Source organism: Pelodiscus sinensis, chromosome 2 (assembly GCF_052426305.1).
Source record: "Pelodiscus sinensis isolate ZL-2025 chromosome 2, ASM5242630v1, whole genome shotgun sequence".
Taxonomy (NCBI): Eukaryota; Metazoa; Chordata; order Testudines; family Trionychidae; genus Pelodiscus; species Pelodiscus sinensis.
The window spans coordinates 230,081,316-230,103,438 of record NC_143053.1 but is presented as its reverse complement, the minus strand read 5'-3'; the positions used below and the strand labels follow the sequence as shown (position 1 = coordinate 230,103,438).

General features: G+C 38.5%; 1 protein-coding gene across 3 annotated transcripts in view; it reads right to left on the bottom strand.

Annotated features, from left to right (window-relative positions):
• Nucleotides 1–1,641: 1,641 nt before the first annotated feature.
• The window catches only part of WAC (WW domain containing adaptor with coiled-coil), a 93,088-nt gene continuing 72,606 nt past the window's right edge, over nt 1,642–22,123 (bottom strand). Inside the window, exons 9-14 of one of the 3 annotated variants that reach the window (XM_075922588.2) lie at nt 20,048–20,170; nt 18,375–18,523; nt 13,462–13,584; nt 6,978–7,157; nt 4,771–4,898; nt 1,642–2,651 (exon numbers count right to left, since the gene is read on the bottom strand). In XM_075922588.2, coding sequence (XP_075778703.1) covers nt 2,582–2,651; nt 4,771–4,898; nt 6,978–7,157; nt 13,462–13,584; nt 18,375–18,523; nt 20,048–20,170 — 773 coding nt within the window. In that variant the 3' untranslated portion in view covers nt 1,642–2,581. Of the gene's footprint in view, nt 2,652–4,770; nt 4,899–6,977; nt 7,165–11,762; nt 13,278–13,461; nt 13,585–18,374; nt 18,524–20,047; nt 20,171–22,123 lie in introns of those variants that run through there. The other 2 variants (XM_006124776.5, XM_006124779.5) reach the window with 2 other exon arrangements.

The following is a 22,123-nucleotide window of genomic DNA, read 5'->3' as shown; positions in this document are numbered from 1 at the left end:
AACAAATGTCATGAAAAATAAAGACCACCGAGGAGCAAGAGCAGTTTCAGCGACCACCATGAATGGTAAGGAGGAACTGAAGAGGTGCAGGGTTGACTGGGCCCTTTATACCGCCAATATACGCACATGATACCAGAGCTACTTCAACTGAGCAAAAAATTTCCAGAGACCATACTGGGATGCACACACATCTATACTGGAATGGATACATACAAGCATTTGCAGAACAAAAAGGCCTGAAGTGGGTAAAGAATAAGAGGGCATGACAAAGAGCAACAAACTCCTTAGTGTCACGTCACACACAGACTGTGCTAAATTAACTGAACATATATAAAAATAAACAATTATAAGCAATAGTTATAGTGAGTCACATAAGGTTGAAAAAGCAGACAAAATGAAATGTTCTAACTGAAGCCATTGGCAGTTGAGAAGGAAATGGAGTGGAGAAGGGTCCACCTTTGCACATATACTCTTGGTTTGAAACTTGTGAATTTCTGAGATGCAAGCAAGGAACTGAGGACACTACTGACAAAAATCTCTTAATAAAGAGTATTGGGTGCATGCACACTCTGACATTGAGCACCCACAAAGACAGGATATAAAGAACAGCTGGTGCAGGAAAATGTACATATTTTAGGCTTGGGTCAAGAAGGTATTCATTACCACTTTCAGAAATACAATTTCACTAAATATTTCTGACTAACTTTCAATATGATTATAAACTTGCAAAATATAGAACCACAAACAAACTGCAAGTCCAAACCCAGTTTAAGAACTACTTGGCAGTTTTAAATGATGTTACTTATATTCCTGTTTTGTTTTGGACAGTTACAGTAAATTTTGATTTCTGAAAGCAGTGCCTGTGAGACCTAAAATTTACATAGGTCAAAAATGTCTTTGAGACCACTTACAAGATTTAACAATAGTCTATAAAAATAATTTAGCATCTCTTTGGTACTGGAAAACCATGATTCTATAGAATAAACTTTCCATTGCTGGTACTTTTGAATATATATAGAAACTGAAGTACCTTCACTTCAGTCATCAGTGGTATTAATATTTTAAGAAGGGGACTTTAGTTTACTTCAAACTTCTTCAAAATATTTTTTTATTTACACATTTCTGGCAGCATCACAGTAGTATCAAGTCATGACTTGAGAAGATTTCTGAAAAGAAAAAGGCAAATTTATTTTATAGTAGCAATAGTTTCTTTTTTTATTTTTAATATACTTTAGGAAACAATATACAAAGCTGAGCTTTTCCACCATTTTCAAACAGTGGGTTGCTCCAATTACACAAATTCAGCGTTTTGTGATGGCTAAGAACAGCAGTCAGCACCAGACTTGAACAGTTAGCTACAACACAAACATCCTTTGAAATGAAATGTCATAATAGCAAGACAGGTAAACCAGGAGTTAACATATGACAACTGTTGGGGAGGTATCTTAATCATCCTTGTTGAATTTCATATTTAATTAAATATTTTATACACAATTTCTTGTTTACAACTTTTAAACAAAACCTCCCTTGAGAAATTATTTCAATTAAGTACAAAAATGTTTAACAAGAATAGTTCGGATAAAGAATCTCCAAATAGACCAAATTCTAATATGCATTGACCAAAGGAAATGAAAACCAGTATTTCGTTGTTTTAACATGTTTATTACAACAAATACAATTCACATCTGACTACCTTTTTCCTCTTTCCCCTCCCACAACCATGTTAACATGTTCATTGGGCTATTTCCTTATATTTGAGCAAGTAATGTACTTTCAGCACACATGCCCAGCAGTACTATAAGACCATTCTTACAGGGTGCAAATGGAAATACGTTTCAATAATTTATACAAACAGTGGATTATGTTCAATCACTGCAATTTTAAACTACTGTACACAGGAATGAAAAGATTATAGAAAAAGTGCCATAGCAACAGTGCCTTAAAAGGAGAAAATTAGAAGCATTAAAAAAAACTGGTAAAATCAGATTTAAGGTTTCAGGTGGGTGGGAAATGGAACACTGAAAATGAAAAATGTTTCTCTGTAAAACAGAAATGGAGAAGCACTGCTCTTGATTCGGTGCAAGTGTGGAAACAGTTGTTTCATGATATTTTGTACATTACCCAAACTGTTCCAAATTGTTGCAGCCTTACATACAGATCGCCTGGCGCTCACATTGAATTTTAGGAAATGCAAGATTTCTGAATGATAAATTAACTAAAAAAGAAAGCTAATTTTGCAGACAGGTTTACATGTAAAAGGCTAGGTATTTAGCCACCTCAGCATTGATTAGTTTTGGATGTCTAAGCTCTGATACACATGGCTTTCCCATGGCTTCACTCTACAAAACATATTTACAACGTGAAGAATACATCTACAAGAAATCTACATTTCAAGGGTTTCTTAAGTCATTCTTGTATCTTTCCCCTTGAATTGACTCCCTCCTGTCCCCTTCCCCTTGTCATCTCTTTTGCCCAGCTCAACGGTCCAAAGTCTACTCAAATGCAGCTCAAAAATGTTAAGACTGGGCAATCAGTTTTACAGTTCCTGTACTCAAAACCATGTGCAATTATTCACAACTTTTCACACCATGAAGGAATTCTGATTCTTTAGCTTTTCAAGTTCTTTAATTTGTTGCCTCAAAAATAGTATCCTGCAAGACAAAAGAGAGTTACAATGAAAGTTCATATACTAATCTATTTTTAAGATTAATATTCACATTCAAAACATGTCCCATACATTTCAGTTAAAGTCATACTTAAATGACACCTTAATCAAATTAGACATTCATTTCTCATTAACTCTACTAAATAGATCCTGTATAATACACCATCAGAGAATGTGACTGTGTAAATCAACTATTTTGATTAATTTTTTTTAAAAAAGCATAAGATTATTGGCTCCAAATACAATTAACACATCTTGACACTTAACCTTAATACACAAGTCAAATTAAGGCCAAAGGGAAGAGAACATTTAGTATCTGAATGCTACAAAGAAAGGCATTATGCCTTATATGGCACAGTACTATCCTGGTGCTGGCCTGCAATTTAACTATGCCCTTTAATAAGGTATATTCAGATACCTCCCTCTCAGGCAGCCCCCTTGCCAATTCACTGGGGTACGGACATGGCAACACATCCATCTAAACTTGCCCTCTCTTGCACAGACTCTTCTTACCCTACTTTTCACCCACCAACTGTGACAGTGGATGAGCTAATTCATGCTAGAGAAATTAGAGTGCACAACTGTAATGGCTAGCCATAATTTGGTCAAGTGTAATTAATGTTATAGTATATTTATAGCTTTTATATATCACACAACCTGTCTAGACATTCTAACCTTATACACTCTTACCATTATAATGGTAGAACAGAATTTTTTAAAAGGTATTTTCTATTCTAGAGCAAATGTCTGTCTAAAAACAATGGAATCCTTGTGGGCACTGATATAAAGAAAGGTGTCATGACAGTTTAAATTTTAGGGCTGACAATTTCATTGGTGCACCCACTATAAAAATCATTTTCTTCTACTGAACTTACATAAAACTTGCTTTTTCATAACTAACATGTATTTTGTAGGTTGGTAATGAATGATTTATGTAGGTGCCAAGATATTCATGAAATCTTGTTTTATACAAATGTTCCATAATCAGCAATAATTTTAAGTGACTGAAAAGCATACTATTTTAGCAGAATTTTGGAAACATATTTTCCAAAATGTATCCAATTAAGGGCAATGAAAACAACTGCCCTTTGAACCTTAATATATTATAATGCAGATGAAAATAACCAGAGATGCAGTTTACACATTTAGAACACAATGGGTGTGCAACTAACAGAGTGCCACTTCACACACTCAATGGAAAGGTGTTCTGTTGCTCCAAATGACACACAAGAGAAACACTTGCTCTGTCTAAAGAAGAAGCACAGATGTGTTTTTCAAGAATAACAACTTATACATTTTGAGTTGTTTCTATACCGGAGATTAAAGATCTAAATACCCAAATACTGTGGAAAATTTTGAAAATCCCAGACTTGCACAAAGCTTCCTTTTTCTGGACTTGCCATCTCCATCTCTTACATTCCGTTGTGAAAAATAATTTAGAAAAAACTATCCATCGTAAAAATCCAAGTTTTTTAAAAACTATGCCTTATCATGGTGGTATTTTTAACAGCTCAGTGTACTAGGCTCTATGCAAGGGCCATTGGCCAATAATAACTCAAAAGGTGACAATGTCATCAGTATTTACTGAAGACACTTGAAATATTGGGGAGGGGGGAAGGGAGAAGGAGGTTTCCTCTGAATACTGTCAAGAACTAACTTTCTTTAGCTTGTAAAATCATACAAGAGCAGTTCAACTTGCTGTGGCTCAAGACCTAATAAATACTTCATGCCCAGAAGTCATATAAAGTGTAACTATATAAATTATACAAAATTTACACATGATTTATTCATAACTAGATATTTTGTAAGCAGCATCTAAATTTGTGTACACTGCTCGGATTTATCTATTATGTTAATGTGGAACAATTTTTTTCTACCCATTTAATAAAAAGATGTACAGACATTGCATAGCTAATCTATTCACTGGAGATTAAGAGGTATCTGTGTGGTAAATAGTTAAAATGTATACCAAGCAAGGTAGCTTTTATACTTGAAAAAGGCAAATATACCTAAACTTAAGCTGTCAGTAAACCAATCTTGCACAAAACAGGAAACCAGAGTACGCAATTTAAAAATAATTTGAAGGTAGGGGCCCAAACACTTACCTTTGCTCACGCAACGTAGCTTGAATTTCACATACTCGAACTAAAGATCTTAAATTTTTTAATTCAGTACAAATTTCTGACATATGAACACTTCCCATATTATGGGCTTCTTCACGTAATCTCGATGCCTGCAGGAATTAAATAAAAAAATAAACAGAAAGTTAGCGCCTGGATTTCAGGTTACTTACTAGAAGCTAATGGACATAGTCCAAGGAGACTGAACTCTGATTAAAAAAGAATTAATGGGGAGGCCATTACAATTTTAACGGGAAAGCCAAATCATAAGAAAATGTTAAATTTTTTTCAACAGTCTTAATATAAACATCTAATATGGATAGATTGTGCCAGACCCAATCATTGTTGAATTAAATGACAAAGTAACAGACAAAGGGAATGGAATGTAGAAGGATGCAATATATTTAATTTCACACAGCATCTTAGTTTGTCTTTGAATAACTTTTCTTTCTAAAAAAACCTTAAAACTTAAACTTTTAAGTTTTTCTAGTTACAGATTAACTCGGCTACCCCCCTGAAGCTTTTCTTTCTAAATAAGTTTTGAACCAGCCTGGAAACAACATGGTACTGACAAAATAGTTTACATAGCTGAAGTGCTGGAATAAAGAAATTACAAGTGGAATACCTTACTGCACAATATAGGCAGAAAAAGGAATGTCCAAACTGAAAAAATAATCTGAAACAAAGATGTGATACAAGAGAATTATTTAAAAAGCAGCAGCACTGAATGAGCCATTGGGCAAAACACAAAGTGTGTATATGGACTTGCATATGCATTATGGTGGGACAGAAAAAGTGAAATCATAGCAACATATGAGAGACCAAAGTGACAAGAACTTTTCAAATTAGTGATACGCTACTATAGTTACTGGATACCCTGGTAGAAAAAAATGTGGATTTACTAATGGATTTATAAGAAACGAGAAGGAAGTTTGAAAGAACAATTGTAGAAGATTAAAATAATAAAGTCTGTATTAATTCATCAAACAAGAATGAAGACAACGCCAAGCAAATATTACAAGGGCACAAACACTAAGAAGGGAAAAGTCTGTTGGGTTTTTCTAATGGTATGGAAATGCACAATTAAAGGCACACCAACAGACAATGTGACACCATAAAATAATTTATGATTTAAGCATATTAGTATTTGTAGTCCCAGATTAGATTAAGCTGATTTTTAAACTTTTTATTTTCAGCGCTTCTCCTCAGGATGTCACTACAGGATTACCCAAGTAATCCTAACACAAACTGTGCTTTTCCCTTTCTTAGTATGATTGAGGTAACTAATTCAGAATTTTTTTCTGGATTCACAATGCTTAGTTTGGGGATTACTTTTCATTAACCCTTAAAATACAATACGCCCAACTATAACTCAAATTTAACAGGTAGATAGGCATATTTCATATACAATGAAGTAATGTATATAAAGAAAAAGTACTGACAGTAGTCTGAAACAGCACAAGGACTCTATCTCACTGTATATCTGAACTGTTAGGGTGCACCTACACAGCAGGTCTTAACTTGAAATAAGCTATGCAAATTGAGCTACATCAATTGCGTAGCTTATTTCAAAATTGGGAGCATCTACACAGCACTTATTTCGAAATAGCACTCTTCCTCCGACTTCCCTCACTCCTCATATAATGAGGGTTACAGAAGTGAGTAAGAAGTCCTCCTGCTTGAAAATATTTAGACGTTATTTCAAAATAACTTTTGAAATAATGTTGCTGTGTAGATGTACCCTCAAATAGCACTGTAGTGGTAGAAACAGAAATTCAGAAGTAAATTGTTATGTCTGAAAGCTGAGTATACACATATGGAATCCCAATGGCCTAAATGCGCTTGTAAAGATTTCTCCAGTAGCTCTATTACAACTGAATTATCAATGCAGCCACATGCAGAAACATTCCTGAAAAAATGTCAAAGCTCAAATACAAACCTAATAGTTCTACCAAATACATACAAGTTTTGAATTACCCATGGCTTGAAAAATCACTAGCTTTTATGATAACTACAACTGCACCTATTCCACGGGATGTTCTATTTGAACAGCTAAAACCATCTCTTTAGTAGCAGATAGATACTTCTCACCTGACATGTTCAAAGTAATAAATTATTATGGTATTAAGAAAGACTCCTAGTACCTTCACAGGAAAGTGTATATTTTCAACATAATCTGAATGTGTACCCACCTGCTTTTCTGCATGATCTGCAGGCCAGCCTTGAACATGTTTTATAAGATTTTCATTGAAGTGTGCTGCTAGTGTAGGTGTTAATGAACATGTAGGCCGAACAGACGCATTCTGTGGTGCAGTCGCTGAATTTGATGCACTAGTGCTGGAGGTATGATTTGGAGCTGGTGATGGACTTCTCTGACTACTGGTAAAAGGAAATAAAAGATTTAAAAACACATTTTTGAAGTATTTATAAAATCTGTAGCAAATCAATTAAACCTCTACAAACTTCACAACATTTAACATTATTAAAACTGATACTCCAACCACTTTTGATTAATATGTCCTATGGCACTTTTCACAAGCGTATGGTACGGTGTTTGTGTACTTGTTATGTTCTGATAATTGCATTTTTCTTACTTGTCTACTGGACACATCGTTTTTCTTCCTGTCCTAAACTATTTCAATGTTAGTTGTTTTAAGATTTCATGTGTCACCATAGATGTGGATGCATTTCATGGGTAAGTGAAGTGTGAATATGCACACTTTTCCCCTATATACAAGTTTACTAGGAGTTTAAAACAAACCAAGATGTACTGCAAAAAGTCACGGTCATTCAACAAGAAGTGTTTGAACATGGTCACCATTGAGTATTCAGCCACCTGTTCCTTGGTCTGAGACCAATACTTAACATGTGGCTGCCTGGTGAGCTATCAAGAGACCCTGGGCAAGCAAAGCTAAATCACTCACTGAGGCCCAAAACTCCAACAGGGGAGGGAAGAAGAGGCAAATACCAAGTTTCACAACTCAATGTACTTCTGGACAAGAAATTCTCTATTTTTGTAGGGCATCGTGACACTGAAGAAAAGAGACTGCATCTATTATATTGGAAGGACTGAAGTATTCTCTTTAAGTGTCCTAGTAAGGATAACAATTCATTGTTTCTTTTCCCTTTTAACTTACATCCTGGCTAACGTGATTCCTGTTTACTTGGGATTATCAGTTTACAACAGAATCCTTAACTTGAGACACTTACCTTATGTCACTTCCCTCAATAAAACCAAAACATATGAAAAACAAAGCAAGATAACTTAAGCAAGATTTACATGCCGTAGGACAGGACCAGGTAGCGCTGACATGCTAATAAATGGAGCTGTAATTACAGCAATACCAAACAGTTACTTGCAAAATAACTGCCATTCTCTTATCTATTTTTATAGCTACTGGCTTCCTAATTATCACATTTATTAAAAAAAATAAGAGTTTTGTGCACCATGGTAAACCAAACTTATGTTAAACGAAAGCAAAACTCAGTTTCAAAATCTGGGGAAAGGGATATTTGAAATACTAATTTAACAATAACTTCCCAGACCAACGATAACTTAGAAAATGTAAACATGCTACCTAAAGTATATAGCATCAATATTTTTTAAGGGCCAGAACAGAATTAGAAAACTGAAAAGATACCATTAAAAGAAAAATCCTGATACAACCTTAATTAGGGAACCAAAACCAATGCTTCCATAATTAGAAGTATCAATCATTCTCAAACCTTCTCTATAATCAGATTTTACAGAAAGACTTTTACCAGGCCCAATACGTTTATATAAAGAAACAAACCTACTTGACAATGAGAAAGTTTTATGTTCACTTGTTTCTGCATGGAATTGTTTCCCTGAACATATAAACAGTGGATCAAAATTTAAAATATTACCAACTTTTTAGCTACTATTCTTTACCATATTTTAATCTTAAAATTATTTAACAAGGTGTGAAAGGGTATACCAACACCACGCTTGGCCTGGGCTGAGAGATCCCTGCCCCTGCAGCCCTGCTAGGCATACTCCAGCTGGAGGAGAGATATAAAGGCTAGGGATAACTGTTTACTAGACTAAACAATTAACCGATAAACCTAGGCTTATCAGTTAATCTTATCAACTACAAGCACTCCCCCCCTCCCCTTGCTGCCTCTGTGTTAGAGGCAGCAAAGTTGGGGAGAGTGGGAGCCAGCACCAGTGAGGAGCTGGCTTCAAGCAGGCTCTTCACAAGCACCAGATCTGACCCTCCCTCCCACGCTGCTGCCTCTGATAGAGAGGCAGCAGCGCAGAGGGTGAGGTGAGCAGGCGGGAGCCAATATACACAGACATCTGGCTTTCAGACTAGCTCCCTGCATGTATTGGCTCCCATAGTCCCGCCTGCCCCCCTTTGCTGCCTCCTACAACGCAATTGGGGGGGGGGAGCAGACTGGAGCTGGGAGGACAGGGGGATGAGTTAGCTTAAAAGCCAGTTCCCTGCAGCACCAGCTCCACGGTGCCACCTGCCGCTGTCTCTATCAGAGGCAGGAGTGGAAGGGGCAGAGGAGGCTGCGGTGAAGCAGCCTCTCTGTCCACAGGAGATCTAAGCTCCCCGCAGATAGAGCAGACTCAGTCCGTGGGGAGCTTGGACCCCCGTAGACAGGGGCTGCTGCCATCCTACGCTACTGCCTCTGCATCAGCAGCAGCACAGGACAGCAGGCAACTGGTCTGCGAGGGGAGCTGGTTTTTAAACTGGCTCCCCTCACGGACCATCTCTTGCCTGCCACCCCACACTGAAGCCTCAGAGAGAGGCATCAGCAAGGGTGGTAGTGGGCTCTCCGGGAGTGGGGCTGGAGTGCACTTGCTGCCGTCCCTGCCCCTGGGGACTATCAAATAGTTATGTAACTGAAAATATTTTATGCAGTTACATGACTATTCGATTATATGATATCTGACATCCCTAATGAAGGCCAATGGAGCAGCTTAGTCTGGGTTGACTGTCACCAAGGAAGGAGGTGCTGCCACAGCTCTGGAGGAAGAGCTGCAGATAGACTGAGACAGAGGCCCAGGATGGGACGTGACTTCCTCAAGAGCTTAGCATGTTTGGGGCGGATTCTCTGCTGAGCTAATGGTGGGACCATAAGGGTGGGGACCCGGTGGAAAGGGTGGACCCGGGTCCTCCTGCCTTACCCCCATTAACCACCAAGGGGAGGGACATGCTACAAGTGTTGCTACTGACTTTGGCCACTAGACATCATTGCCCTGAGAGCAAGGAGGGTTGTTACTGGCTCTAGCCCCTAGGCCTCACAGTCCTGAGTGAAGAGAGTGGGAACTGACCTTGCTCACAATGCCTCACTGCCCTGGGGGAAGGGAGTGTTACTATTAACTCTGGCTGCTGGGGCTCACTACCCTCCTGATGGTGGACGCTAGGCCAGACTGTCTCAGGGGAGGCCTGGATCTACAGGGGGACATGGACACGCACACACTCTGTCTCTTCCCCCCCCCTTTAAAGGCCCACCACCCTGCCTCTGAGGGGCACAGGTGTACCCACCCCATGACATAAGGTATTAAGATAGCAGGTTAAAATGATTTTCTTTTTAAAATAAAACACGCTTGAGTAAAGTTATTTTTGGACAAATCTTTTTTCTTTAGTATTCCTGCCACAAAAAGAAATACAGTAAGCTTCCGATAATCCGGAACCTATGGGACCTAGGCGGTGCCGGATTATCAAATATGCCGGACTATCAGGAGGTACTATAAGATGGTTATATATATACACACTTTATACATTATATATTGTATATAAAGTGTTCTTAACCCTTTTTATTGTACATACTGTATACAATATACTGTAATGTTTTAGTTTTTTTAAGCCTTTTTTACCCTTCTTGCTCAGTTCAGCTGCTGCCGTGTTACCTTGTGACTCATTTTTTGCCGAAGCTCACTCACTAGGCTCTTGACATTTTGATGCCGGACTATCAGGAGTGCCGGACTATTGGGAGTTTTACTGTACTAAGCTTTCTGCTTCATAAACAGATATCAAAATATAGACAAAAGCCTGTTTTGCCTCAGTTTTTTCTAACAAGTGCACGTGATTACTGTAGGTTAAATAGGATTCCTCCTATCCCATATTTTTCTTTTAAGAATAGCCCATTGTTGCTGTTCTATTATGCCAATGTGAATGTCTTTCACAGTACCATGACACACAAAAAACTGTATACCTCACACCTCTAAATTTTTTTCAAGTTTTAAAAATCAAAGTAAGTCAAAGAACAGTCTGCAGGTATCACCAGATATTTAAACTATTTTAAGATATTTTAAAAGTTTCAATTCTAAAAGCGAAGTTAAGATGCAGACTGATACAGAAAAATATAATTATGCATCATTCTAAATACTGAAAAACTAAAATGGAGTTAACTGATAAAATCAATTGTCCTTTCCTTAGATTTTAAAGTCTCTAGATTTCAGTAGCTCCTTTTAGTTTAACTATACCTGTCAGATACCATGGATTCCCCTAAGGTATTACAGAAACAAAAGGATGCTCAAGATTTTTATGTCAAAAATCTAACTTACTATACTTTTAGAATAGGTAGATGAGAAAGTTATCTGGCTTTCAACTACCGTACTTTACAAATATAACCCGCACCCATGTATAACACGCACCCATGTATAACCCGCAATTTTTCTTTTTTGTATAAAAAGCCCTTAGATTACCCACAAACGGGTATAGCCCCATGGCTGCTGCATTCATCCACTCACAGCCTTTACCACACTCACGCCCAGGCCCAGCACAGCTGCAGCAAGGCACAACCCACCCTCCTCCAGGAGGGAGAGCAGAAAACACAGCGCAGGCAAGCTGACCGGTCTGGGGGAGGGGAGCCCAGGCCCCGTGGAGCCGCAGCTAGGCACAACCCACCCTCCTCTGAGCAGGGGAACTGCTTGTAAATAAAAATAAATTTATATACCCCACAGACATGTATACCATGTTGGGGGGGGGGGGGGGGGGGCGCGAAGAAGGGGACGGGGTTTGTAAAAAATGTGTATAACCCGCAGGTTATATATGATAATTTATGCTAATCATTTTGATTTACTTTATTGGAAATAGTGGTAATTAACTCATTGTTTTGTAAGGGTACATAGAAGTGGTTAGTACTGTATTTAGCAGCAGTTCATTAATATTCACAGCTGTATATGCAATATTGAAAACACAAAAAAGGTTATTTTTGGTATAAGAAGCTATGTAAATATAAACTGAGAAATGGATATACATATATAATAGTCACGTTAAATTTTAAGTGCCATTAGAAATTCAACAGGGAAAGAAAAGTTACCATCGTTCCCAGAATATACTGCCTGTGCAGATCCACCACTTGGAGTCACGTGCCCTGAAGCATGAGCCACAGAACCATTTAAAATAGTAAATTTATTCAAGAGTGTATGCACTATCACTGGATGCTGAAATCTGGGACAGACTATGCACCCACAGTTCCTCTCTAACTCAGACAGTAAATTCCAAAGACAAGCCAAAGCCTCTACTTACAGCAGAATCTTTGGTAACAGAGGATGTGATGGAGAAAGGCATAACAGAGTCCTTTCTTCTGCACTGTAAAAGAAACAGCGCTCGGTTCAGAACCCTGTCTGTTCTAGAGGGAAATCTTAATACAGACTTGTGGTAAAGAGGTCCATAGCTAGCATTTCATATCCAAAGTACCTCATTCAGCATCCCAACGACTTAAGCAAGTCATCCATACAAAGATACAATCAGAATCAATCTTCAGATCAGACACCTTACCCAACTTCTAAAAACACCCTAGTTTTGTTGACCTAGAAGATGCCTGTGCAGTTGCTTTTCAGAGACTGGTAAATCCAAGCCTTAAAAGAACTTCAATGCTTCCTGGAATCTTTGCATCTTCAGACTCTGAAGACATTGAGTCCACTCCAGATGGCTACTAAGACAAGTTCTTGGTTTTAGAAGTCAAACTTTGAATCACATGTTCAATTCCTCACAACAGAACTTGCCCATAGATCCTTGGACTCCAAGTCTTCCTCCAAAAGAAAGGTTGGTGCAGGAGGCAAACACCCATGTGCCTTACAATCACAGGCAGCATTTGTATACACACACCAAGCAAACATTTCAGACAGAGTTTGGATGTTGGTGAAATACATTTTGAGCAGAAAAGAGCATTTTGTGAAATTTGTTCTTTTTAAAGTGTACTACTAAAGCAACAAAGTCATAGTGAACAGAAGTTGTCAACTCACTAAAAACTCACTTAAAAATGAATACCAAAACAAGAAACCATGAACTTCTAAAGAAACAGCAATCCAGTAATGTGCCAAGCACAGCATTTTGTCCTGTAACTGCACTGACAGATAAAGAGGAAATGAAGCACGTTTAGAGGATGGGATCCTTTGTACTCTCAATTCCAGAATGATGAACCAGAATCACTAATGTATACTCCTCAATTTTGCTGCTGTGAATGGTTCTGTGGTTCACCTGGCAGGACACATAACTCAAAGTGGAGATCTGCGGAGCCAAACAGAGAGGCGTAATAAACAAGTTACGTAGCTGTGTCCTGTCAGCAATAGCAGAGCTAATTAATATGCTTTATAGTGATCTTAAATATACCAAAAAAAAACAAGCTCAATAGTTGTAATGAATATATGTTATATCCAGAGTTCTAGCAACAAACCAATGCAAATATTTCAACTTGCCTCGAGCGCTGAAGACTTCGAGGAGAGGCGGGCTCATGACCTGCCTGCTTGTCAGCTATTACCGACTGCTGAGGTGTTGACTGTGAAGCTGGTCCTTGCTTAACACCTGGAGTAGTAACCTGTAATGTTCAAAACTTGGTCATATTTCCTTTGCATCATAAATCTCAAGCTTATGAACTTTCAAGAAACAAACACAGGAATTACCAGGTACAATCAGATCAACGATCTCTCTAGTTTGGCATTGCGCAAGTCCAGTACTTTAAGTCTCATAGGATGGTCTAGTAAATCCCATTTCTTTCCTGGCTCTGAATTGACAGAACTTTCATTTCATGAAACGTACATTTCTTTAAAATTTAACTTGGATAAAAGCCAACTGCTATCATCCTCAATACCTCAGCACTGGTATCACCAATTTCTTTGGATAAATTCGACATAACCTTCTAATTTTTAATTGCTAAAAGTCAAACATCATTCTTCCAAAGCATTGCTTCTAACACAACATCTGCCATACTATGCCATGGTTCACGTTGAAAAGGTATTATTCACTGTGATGTGCTTCTAATGCCGTAGTTCTACATTTTCAAATAGGAACCTTCAATAATTTTTTGAGAATACCAAGACAAATTAAGTAACAACTATGACATCTCTATTAGAAAAAGTCATTTTCAAAATAAAAAATGTGTATCAGTTTGGCCCTGATGCGATTACATTAATTCTTCCCAAACCAGTAACTAGAGCTCGAGATAAGTCTCTGGATAATCACACTTAAAAAATCAAGGTGCCTGCACTGCAAGCCACTGCAGTCATCCTGAGATCAGTGTCTGTTAGAGACACCTGCTTCTCCTTCCTTTTCTCTCCCTTACCAGAGGGCTCCTTTCTGTTCATTCCACTAACATGGAAATTCCCAAACTAAAACCCTTAAGTGAGACAAGTGAGTAGCAACTCTGAATATGCAGAAGTTCATTGTCATGATGGTATTTACTTTAGAGTAAGTGGAAGTTTTGTTTTTATTTGCACTGACCCCACTCCAGTCGCACAAGCTTGAAATCTTTTAGGCAGCTGCATCTGCGGATGTTGCACATGTGCCACTGTTCACCTTTGTGTCAACTACAAGTAGTACACAGAGGGCAAAGCAACCTCTATCACCACTATTTCTTCACTAATACAAAATATCCAGGTGAGGATCAAGTATCAACAAGTAAGGAAGGTGAATCAGAGCATCCAACTGAAAAAAAATGTATCTTGAACTCCAGTTACTGTAAGCTAAGTAAACTTTCTTCAAACAGGTCTATCTGAATGTCATTGTGGGGTGGCAGATTAGAAATAACCCCTCAAGGAGGCTGATGAAAAGAGATCTAACCCCTCCAAACTGGACTTGTGATCTAAAATCTTACACAATGGAATAGTGATTAGTAAACATATGAACAGAACTCAAAGTAGGAACCTGATAAATCTTGGAAATAACATGTTTACTGAGCCCTGGCAGACTGAGTCCTACATTGAGAAAGATGTAATATATAATAATATAATGCATAAGAAATCTTAATGTAGTCTGTAACCCACTCAAAGGCAGAGGAAAAAGTTTATACTTGTCACCAAAATCCACAACACGTCTGGATGATTCACAGAATGGTTTTGTTCTGGTAAGATTAAAGAGACAAAAGCCTTAAGAATTTTTAGTGTGTGAAATGCAGCTTATGCGAGAGAGCTATGATGTTTAGGAAAAATACTGGCAAAATGTATAAATTGCTTTTTTTAAATCGAAAACCACTTTTGGTAAAGCTTTTGGATGAGGCCTGAGAGGAAATATCTTTATGACATAGTTTATTGGAAGGCTTGCCAAAAGCCTGAATTTTGATCTTCCTGTGAGCCAATGTGATGACTACCTAAAAGCTGTTTTTATACAGAAGTTATATAATTAACAGGACAATATGGAATCACCACATTCTAGTCCCAAATAGCAAATGGCTTCTTAATCATGAAAATACATAAGTCAATCTTTTTTGAAATCTCCATACCATAGAGCAAGAAAAAAATCAAATTGCTCAGATGGGTGATGTGCTAATATAGTAGATAGGTGACTGCTAGTAAGAATAATGGAGTCCTGAGTGTTTCAAAGTCAACAAGTAGTCCAAGACAGTTTTAGAACAGAGGAGCCTAAATAGCTGTTATGTGGATCAGTAATGGGCACTGGCCTTTTTAAGCAATCACAGGGCTTAAAGCCTGGGGACCAGGGTATGCCTCATCCTGAGGCAGTATCCCATATGGGGCTTGTGAAGTCTATCAATTTGTTAGGGCTACTAACACTAACGGAATCTATATGCACTATAATACAAAAGTTAAACAAGTTCGTATGAACAAGAAATAACAGTTCTAGCTGAAGCAGCAACAGTTCGTCACTGTTACTGTGGCATGAGAACCTAACTCCAGAGGGCGCTAAATTAAGTCCCCTATGGATATTGCTTAGAGAAAACTTCTGGCACTGGTGCACGTAGCAAGTACACAAACCTAAGTTGAATGGACATGAGCAAGCACTAAAGAAAGTATGAAAAATATCTGGCAGATTTTCATCAGCCCATGAAGCTAGCAATGTCAGCACTTTCAGAGGAACTTATACAGGTAAGTCCATCCTGTGTATATTGATTAAGATTGGTTTCTCATCTGGGCTGGAGGCACAATCTTGCATCCTGAGTCACACGAGTTGTCATATGATGCTATATACAGACTTTCACAGAATCTCTCTCTGACAAGAGTAAAAGTATGAAAAGAGAAGTCCATCGTGGAAAAAGTCTTCCTTGAGGAAGATATGCTTTTGCTGACCCCAAGTCCAGTTCTGCCCCTATAAACTACACATTTAGCAGGGTGAGCACAAATTTGTCTCAACTGATCTTGAGGCCTCGTCTGGAAGCCCAGAACAAACAATAATTGAGACCTACTTGGATAAATCTCAGCAAATACTTCGGGCTGAGGAAAATGCCTTTGAAAAAGTCGGGAAAGGGCCTCTCTCTTACCACTGAGGGGTGCTGTTTGTCCAAAGTCTAGTTTTTTGGTTGCTGATCCATTCAAACAATTCTCTGTCCAGAAAAAATGGATGATCTCTTACTTTATAGTAGTCTGGGAGAAACTTCTTCACAAAGTCTGAGGCTCCTCTTTTGCACCAGAAAAAGCTTTTTTCAACATGTGTAAGTGTCTTTCTTCATACAAACTTGTTTTATTGATCACAGCCCGGAACGCTCTTCAAGATGCTAGCTCAAGTAACAAGTATGATCGTATGAAGGCATTTCTCTCACCATTTAAGTAAACTAATAGGCTAGTTTTGTCAGTTAGCTCCAGAAATCACTTTACACACTGCCTCGTTCACCATGATAATGCCAATTCTTCTTGAGAGGGTTGGGGGGGGGGTAGATTAAGGTCTGATGAGCAAGTGCAACTGCAAGAGACACCACAGACGGTGGGTCAGGAGGAAGACTTGTTTCAGCCTTCTGAGAGAGAAGTGGCAGCCAAATATAGCTGTAGATTTTCTGTTTCGTACTCTTGTGATGTTGGAAGACTAGGTGACAGCCCTTAGGTATGAATGAACACTGACATACACATAGCTAAAAACTAGTCTGGCTCACCTATGTGTCAACATCTGTTTTAATAATGGTTGAAATGAGCATGTTTAGACTTGATGAATTGCTTGTAGAATGCTCCATTTGCTGACATCATTTATCTGTATTCCACAGTGCAAAAGTGTATAGAGAGTTCATAGTGTAAACCTCTGAAACTGTGTAACTCACCCAACAGGAAACAAGTATTATTAAAATAAAGTGCTGGTTCTACACACCAGAAGTCAAATGAGCTATTGTGAAATATCAAAGTTAAAGATATTGTTGACTGCACCCATAACACATCCATCCATGAAGAGGAGATGGATGTAAACATCAGTTTTAACTCTGGGGGAACAGAATAAGAACTGACAAGAAATATTTATATCACTATCTTGCTTGGAACTGGTAGAGAGCAATATTTCTAAGCCTAAGTAAGAGATCCCCTAGTTGCTCACCTTGGGTTACACCTTTAGAAAACATAAAAAAACCTACATAACATAGCTTTTTCTATTATCTTTTCGAACCCAAGACTAACTCATTTGTGTTTATATTCATCTGCTTTAACCTTGGAAATAACATTTCATTTTCTCAACTGGTTACAAGCTCTGTGTTTGATGAGAGATCTAGAATGCAACTGACCCAGGATAAGTGACTGGTCCTTTGGGTCTGAAAGTAACCTGAATATTGTTGTAATTTTTGGTGTAAGGGATTGTCTATCACAAAGACAGACTTGCCTGGGGTGGCAAGACAGACTAGAGTCCCCAAGGGGACTGTCTGTGACCCCATGTTAAGGCTGTTACTGTGCTTGAAAAAAATCACACTTAAATTGGTTGGAGAAATCCAAGTACAGAACTCACAACCAGTTTAGGGTCCGTGTCCTAGTTTGTAACCGTATGTATTGAGGTTGGCTCTCATGCTCATGAGCTATTCCAGACAGTTTGACAGCTGAGTGAAATTAGAATAAAATCAGAAGAGGAAAAAAAGGGGAAGCGGAAAAGTCAGACAATGACAAACATTCTGTTCAAAAACACATCACCGGAAATCATCAAACTACATAATGCCAGTCAGGCTTTTAACAGAAGTTGAACAGTACCATGAACAGTTTTAAAGAAAATAATACCTCTTTGTGCTCTTCATTTTATACTGACAAAAGAGCTTTTGTGGCTTATATCAATATGCTTATGTATCTATACATAATTATTCATCACTAATTTACAATTTTTTTGTCTATGGTTTCTTTATCACTTCTTTGAATCTTATAGTACCACCATTCAGTTCTTTACTGTTACCACTTGCACATACTTCATTAAACATCCTACCTTTGACTGTGATGATACAGGGGGTGTATTCATCAAAGGTTTCAAAGGAACTGCATTGGTTTGAGGCGTGCTTATTCTTGGAGAAACATATGACCTTGGTGATGAGGCATCCGATGTTAAAGACATTGGAGACTGATTAGATGGCTGAGCTAAAAAAGTAAAATTGCAGTAATTTATAGTATTTTTTTTTCTAACTAAGCGTAAAAGCTGCTTAACAAGAAAGGAAACTCAGAAGAAAATGCATAATAAAATAACACTCTCTCAATATCCAAAGAAAAAATAGAGCCACCTAAGTGATCAGAAGAGAAGTTACAAAGTGGTCAAATTTTCAAAAATGCTCAGTTTCTGAGAATAGCAAAAGCTATTGGATGTTGCGCACTTTTGAAAAATCTCACAAATTTATTTAGGTATTTATACAGATACAGCTCTTTTGACAAATATGATTTCAATTCAGACTGCTAAGCACTTCTGGAAGTCCGGACTTTTAAATGTGCAGAGAAGAATTTCAGTTTACGAATTTTGAGTAACACTAAAATGCTCAATCCAATTAATCTAAAAATTTTTCTAAAATACTTCTCTAGAAGAACAAAATATATATGCAGCAGCTACTGAAGGCCCTCAACCTTTCAGGGAAAATAAAACGCACTCAAAGCTTCCAGTAGGTTCTTCAATTCTGAAGTAGTAAAAAACCAAAACCCTACCCACACAGATCACAACCCTCTGCTACTCCATCGCACAACTTTATCAAGTACCATTCAATCTGTCACTCTACTGCAGTGGTCTCCAACCTTTTTACACCCAAGATCATTTTTTAAGTCTCAGAACAGGCGAAGATCTACTGCCCCACCCCTTCTTTGAAGCCCCGCCCACATTACATGAGGAAATCTAATGTAAATGTACTGCGCAGGTACGCAGTTCAGAGAGGGCTCAAGAGCTACTCTTGGAGCCCCTGAGATCTACCGGTAGATCGCGATCTACTGGTTGGTGACCACGGCTCTACTATATATAAACTAGCATCTTCCCCAAATTACCCAAAAACAGAGTTTGTATTGCACCAAGTAGTTAACATCAAAACTCTAGAAGACCAAAGTGACAGGGGTAAAGAAATACATTTGAGAGTAAAAAATCCCTCTCAGAAAAAATACAGTTTCACAATCTCACTTAAAATGAGGTTCAAGGTTAAATTGACAGACAGCAGGTTAAGAGCCTCTACTGATCAAAAACACAGAAGTATCATGAGAAAAAGGTGTTAGTAAGAAACCAGAGTCAGGTATTCAATGCTAAATATTCTGTACTTCCTCCATGCAATATATTAATCTAAACCTTTGATCATAAACACATAGCACATAAATGCCAAGTTCCCCCAAAAGAGTTTGGCATTTACCCATACATTATTTGTCAAGTTAGAAAATTAGAGAAGTTAAGACAGAATAGAGTTCAACTAATCTAGTCCATCAACCAACTATTCCTTGAGCATAGGCTACTGTCACATCTTACATTTACATAAGCCTTCAGCTTCTAGTGCATCAGACATCCTACCCTCAAAGGGAGGGTAACATACAACTTTAGATAAGAAGTTCCATTACCAGCATTGTCGTTAAGTTATAGTTATACAGACCCTTGTAGAATGTAATCTGACATTTTTATATAACAAGAAGTGATTCTTGAAATACCTTGAGCAGACAATTGTGCAGCTTGAGAAATCAGAGAAGTAATATTGAAAGCAGATGGTCCAGCAGTAAGAATCTTATGGAGTATAGACTGCAGAGAGGCTTGTGTTACAGCTGCTGTAAGAACTAACAAGAAGTAAGTTTTAATACTGTTCTCTAAATTTTGGTTCAAACATAAAATATGTTCAAAATTGTAAAGCAAAGCACAACAAAGGCTGTCTAATATGGGTGCTTAAAGCTACCCTCCAAAATCCACATTTAGGTATCTGAATAAGTGGACTGATTTTCACTAACTGCAATATGGATTCTATACACAAAGTGTTAACTGCCGATGAATGATTGAAGATGAACTTAAAAACTTAAATAACGTTAGAATACATAGATCAAAAGGCCATATATTGTGCCTTGATCTAGACAGGGGTGGGCAAGATCCAGCCCACCAAGCCATTTGATGTAGCACCACCCTGCTGCTCCCAGGCCAACTGAGACTGGGGGATGGGAAAGCACACAAAGTCTCCTCACCCCGCTAGGGCTGCGTGGTGCAAAACGGCACCACAGCTGGCTGTTCCCTCTAGGCATCACATGCCCCAGCTGAACAGGAAACTTCATGTGCTCCTCCAGGACAATCGGGGAGGGAGTGGGCCACGTCTCTCCCCCTCTCCGCCCCCCCGCCAGAGGTGTGTGGCTCCAGAGGGAACTGACAGTTGTTCAAAATAGCTGGTGGTTCCCTCTGGGTGCTGTGCGCCCCTGGCAGGGTGGAGTGGGGGACCTCACATGCTTCGCCCCACGGGGGAGCATGTGAAGTCTCCTCCTCACTAAGGACACGCCAGTTCCACCTGAAGCCCTGCCTCTTCTGCCTAAGGCCCCACCCCTTCCAGTGTCAGACCACAACCACTACCAAAAATGGTGAAGTGGCCCCTCTACAAAAATTATTATTCACCCCTGATCTAGACAATACTGAATCAGGGCCTCTTGAGAGTTTTTAAGTTATTTCCATTGTTTTGCTTATGCCCTAACAAATTTGTTAGCCTTTAAGGTGCCACTAAACTCCTTGTTGCTCTTCCTGAAAGAGATTAAAATGGCTACCTCTCTGAAACCTGTCCACATCTCATTTGTCAGAATGCAAAAGTATCATTGCTCTCTGGAAACATGCAAATGCTCTATAGCTCACTTCTTTTGTTCTACAAAGCCAGAGAAGATTCTGTTCCATTAATTAAAAAACCTATTAGTGTTCCATTTTTAAATATGCACACATTTCATGTGCCTTTCGTTGGAGATTTTCAGTAACCGCACCCATTTGGCCCATGCATGTACTCCAAACAACCTGATGGTGCATACACATATGGACACAGGAGATATACAGTTGTATTAGCAAACTGCCCTCAGTTCCTTCTCTACCAGTAAGTTTCATGAAATGAATCTCTAAAGCAGAAGGGCAATATAATGGGTAGTTTGCTACATGAGGCTCTGAAAAACAGTAGGGTAAGATGGAGTAACCTGATGTTACAGCCTTCAAAACCGTTTGTCAAAAGTAATATTATCCCAGACAGGTAAAAAACAGGAAAACTGATTTTTAAGATGTTAAGTAGGTTAGGCGGTACAGGTGCAAATTCCTGAAGCAAGAACATCATGATGTTTAGTTGAAGATGACAGCTGGATAAAAGTAACAGTCACTGACAGCGTCCAAGACTAAGGAATTCAGTAGGTGAAAGGACAAACTCAATTTTTGTCAATTTTTTGGGTGGTGGGAGAGAGGCCTGCCATGACAGAAGTCGGTCAGAAATTTTTTTGCAGGTTTCAAAAGAGCTTAATTTACTGGTAATGAAATTCAAGCAGCGACTGTAGAATGCAAGATGTCTAAAAGATCATTTTACATCTCTTGAACCTTCTCCAGTGGAATCTGGGGCAACTCAGCAATACATTTCATCAGCTTCTGAAGGTGGTGGGTGCATTTAAAGGAAGATTTGCCCGTGTGTGTGTGGGGGGGAGGGGATTACCTATGTCAGCTGCTGCCTCTTGCTCTTTGCATGTTTCTTTCTGAGGCTATGGAGGAACAGAAGCAACAGAAGAATCTCCGTC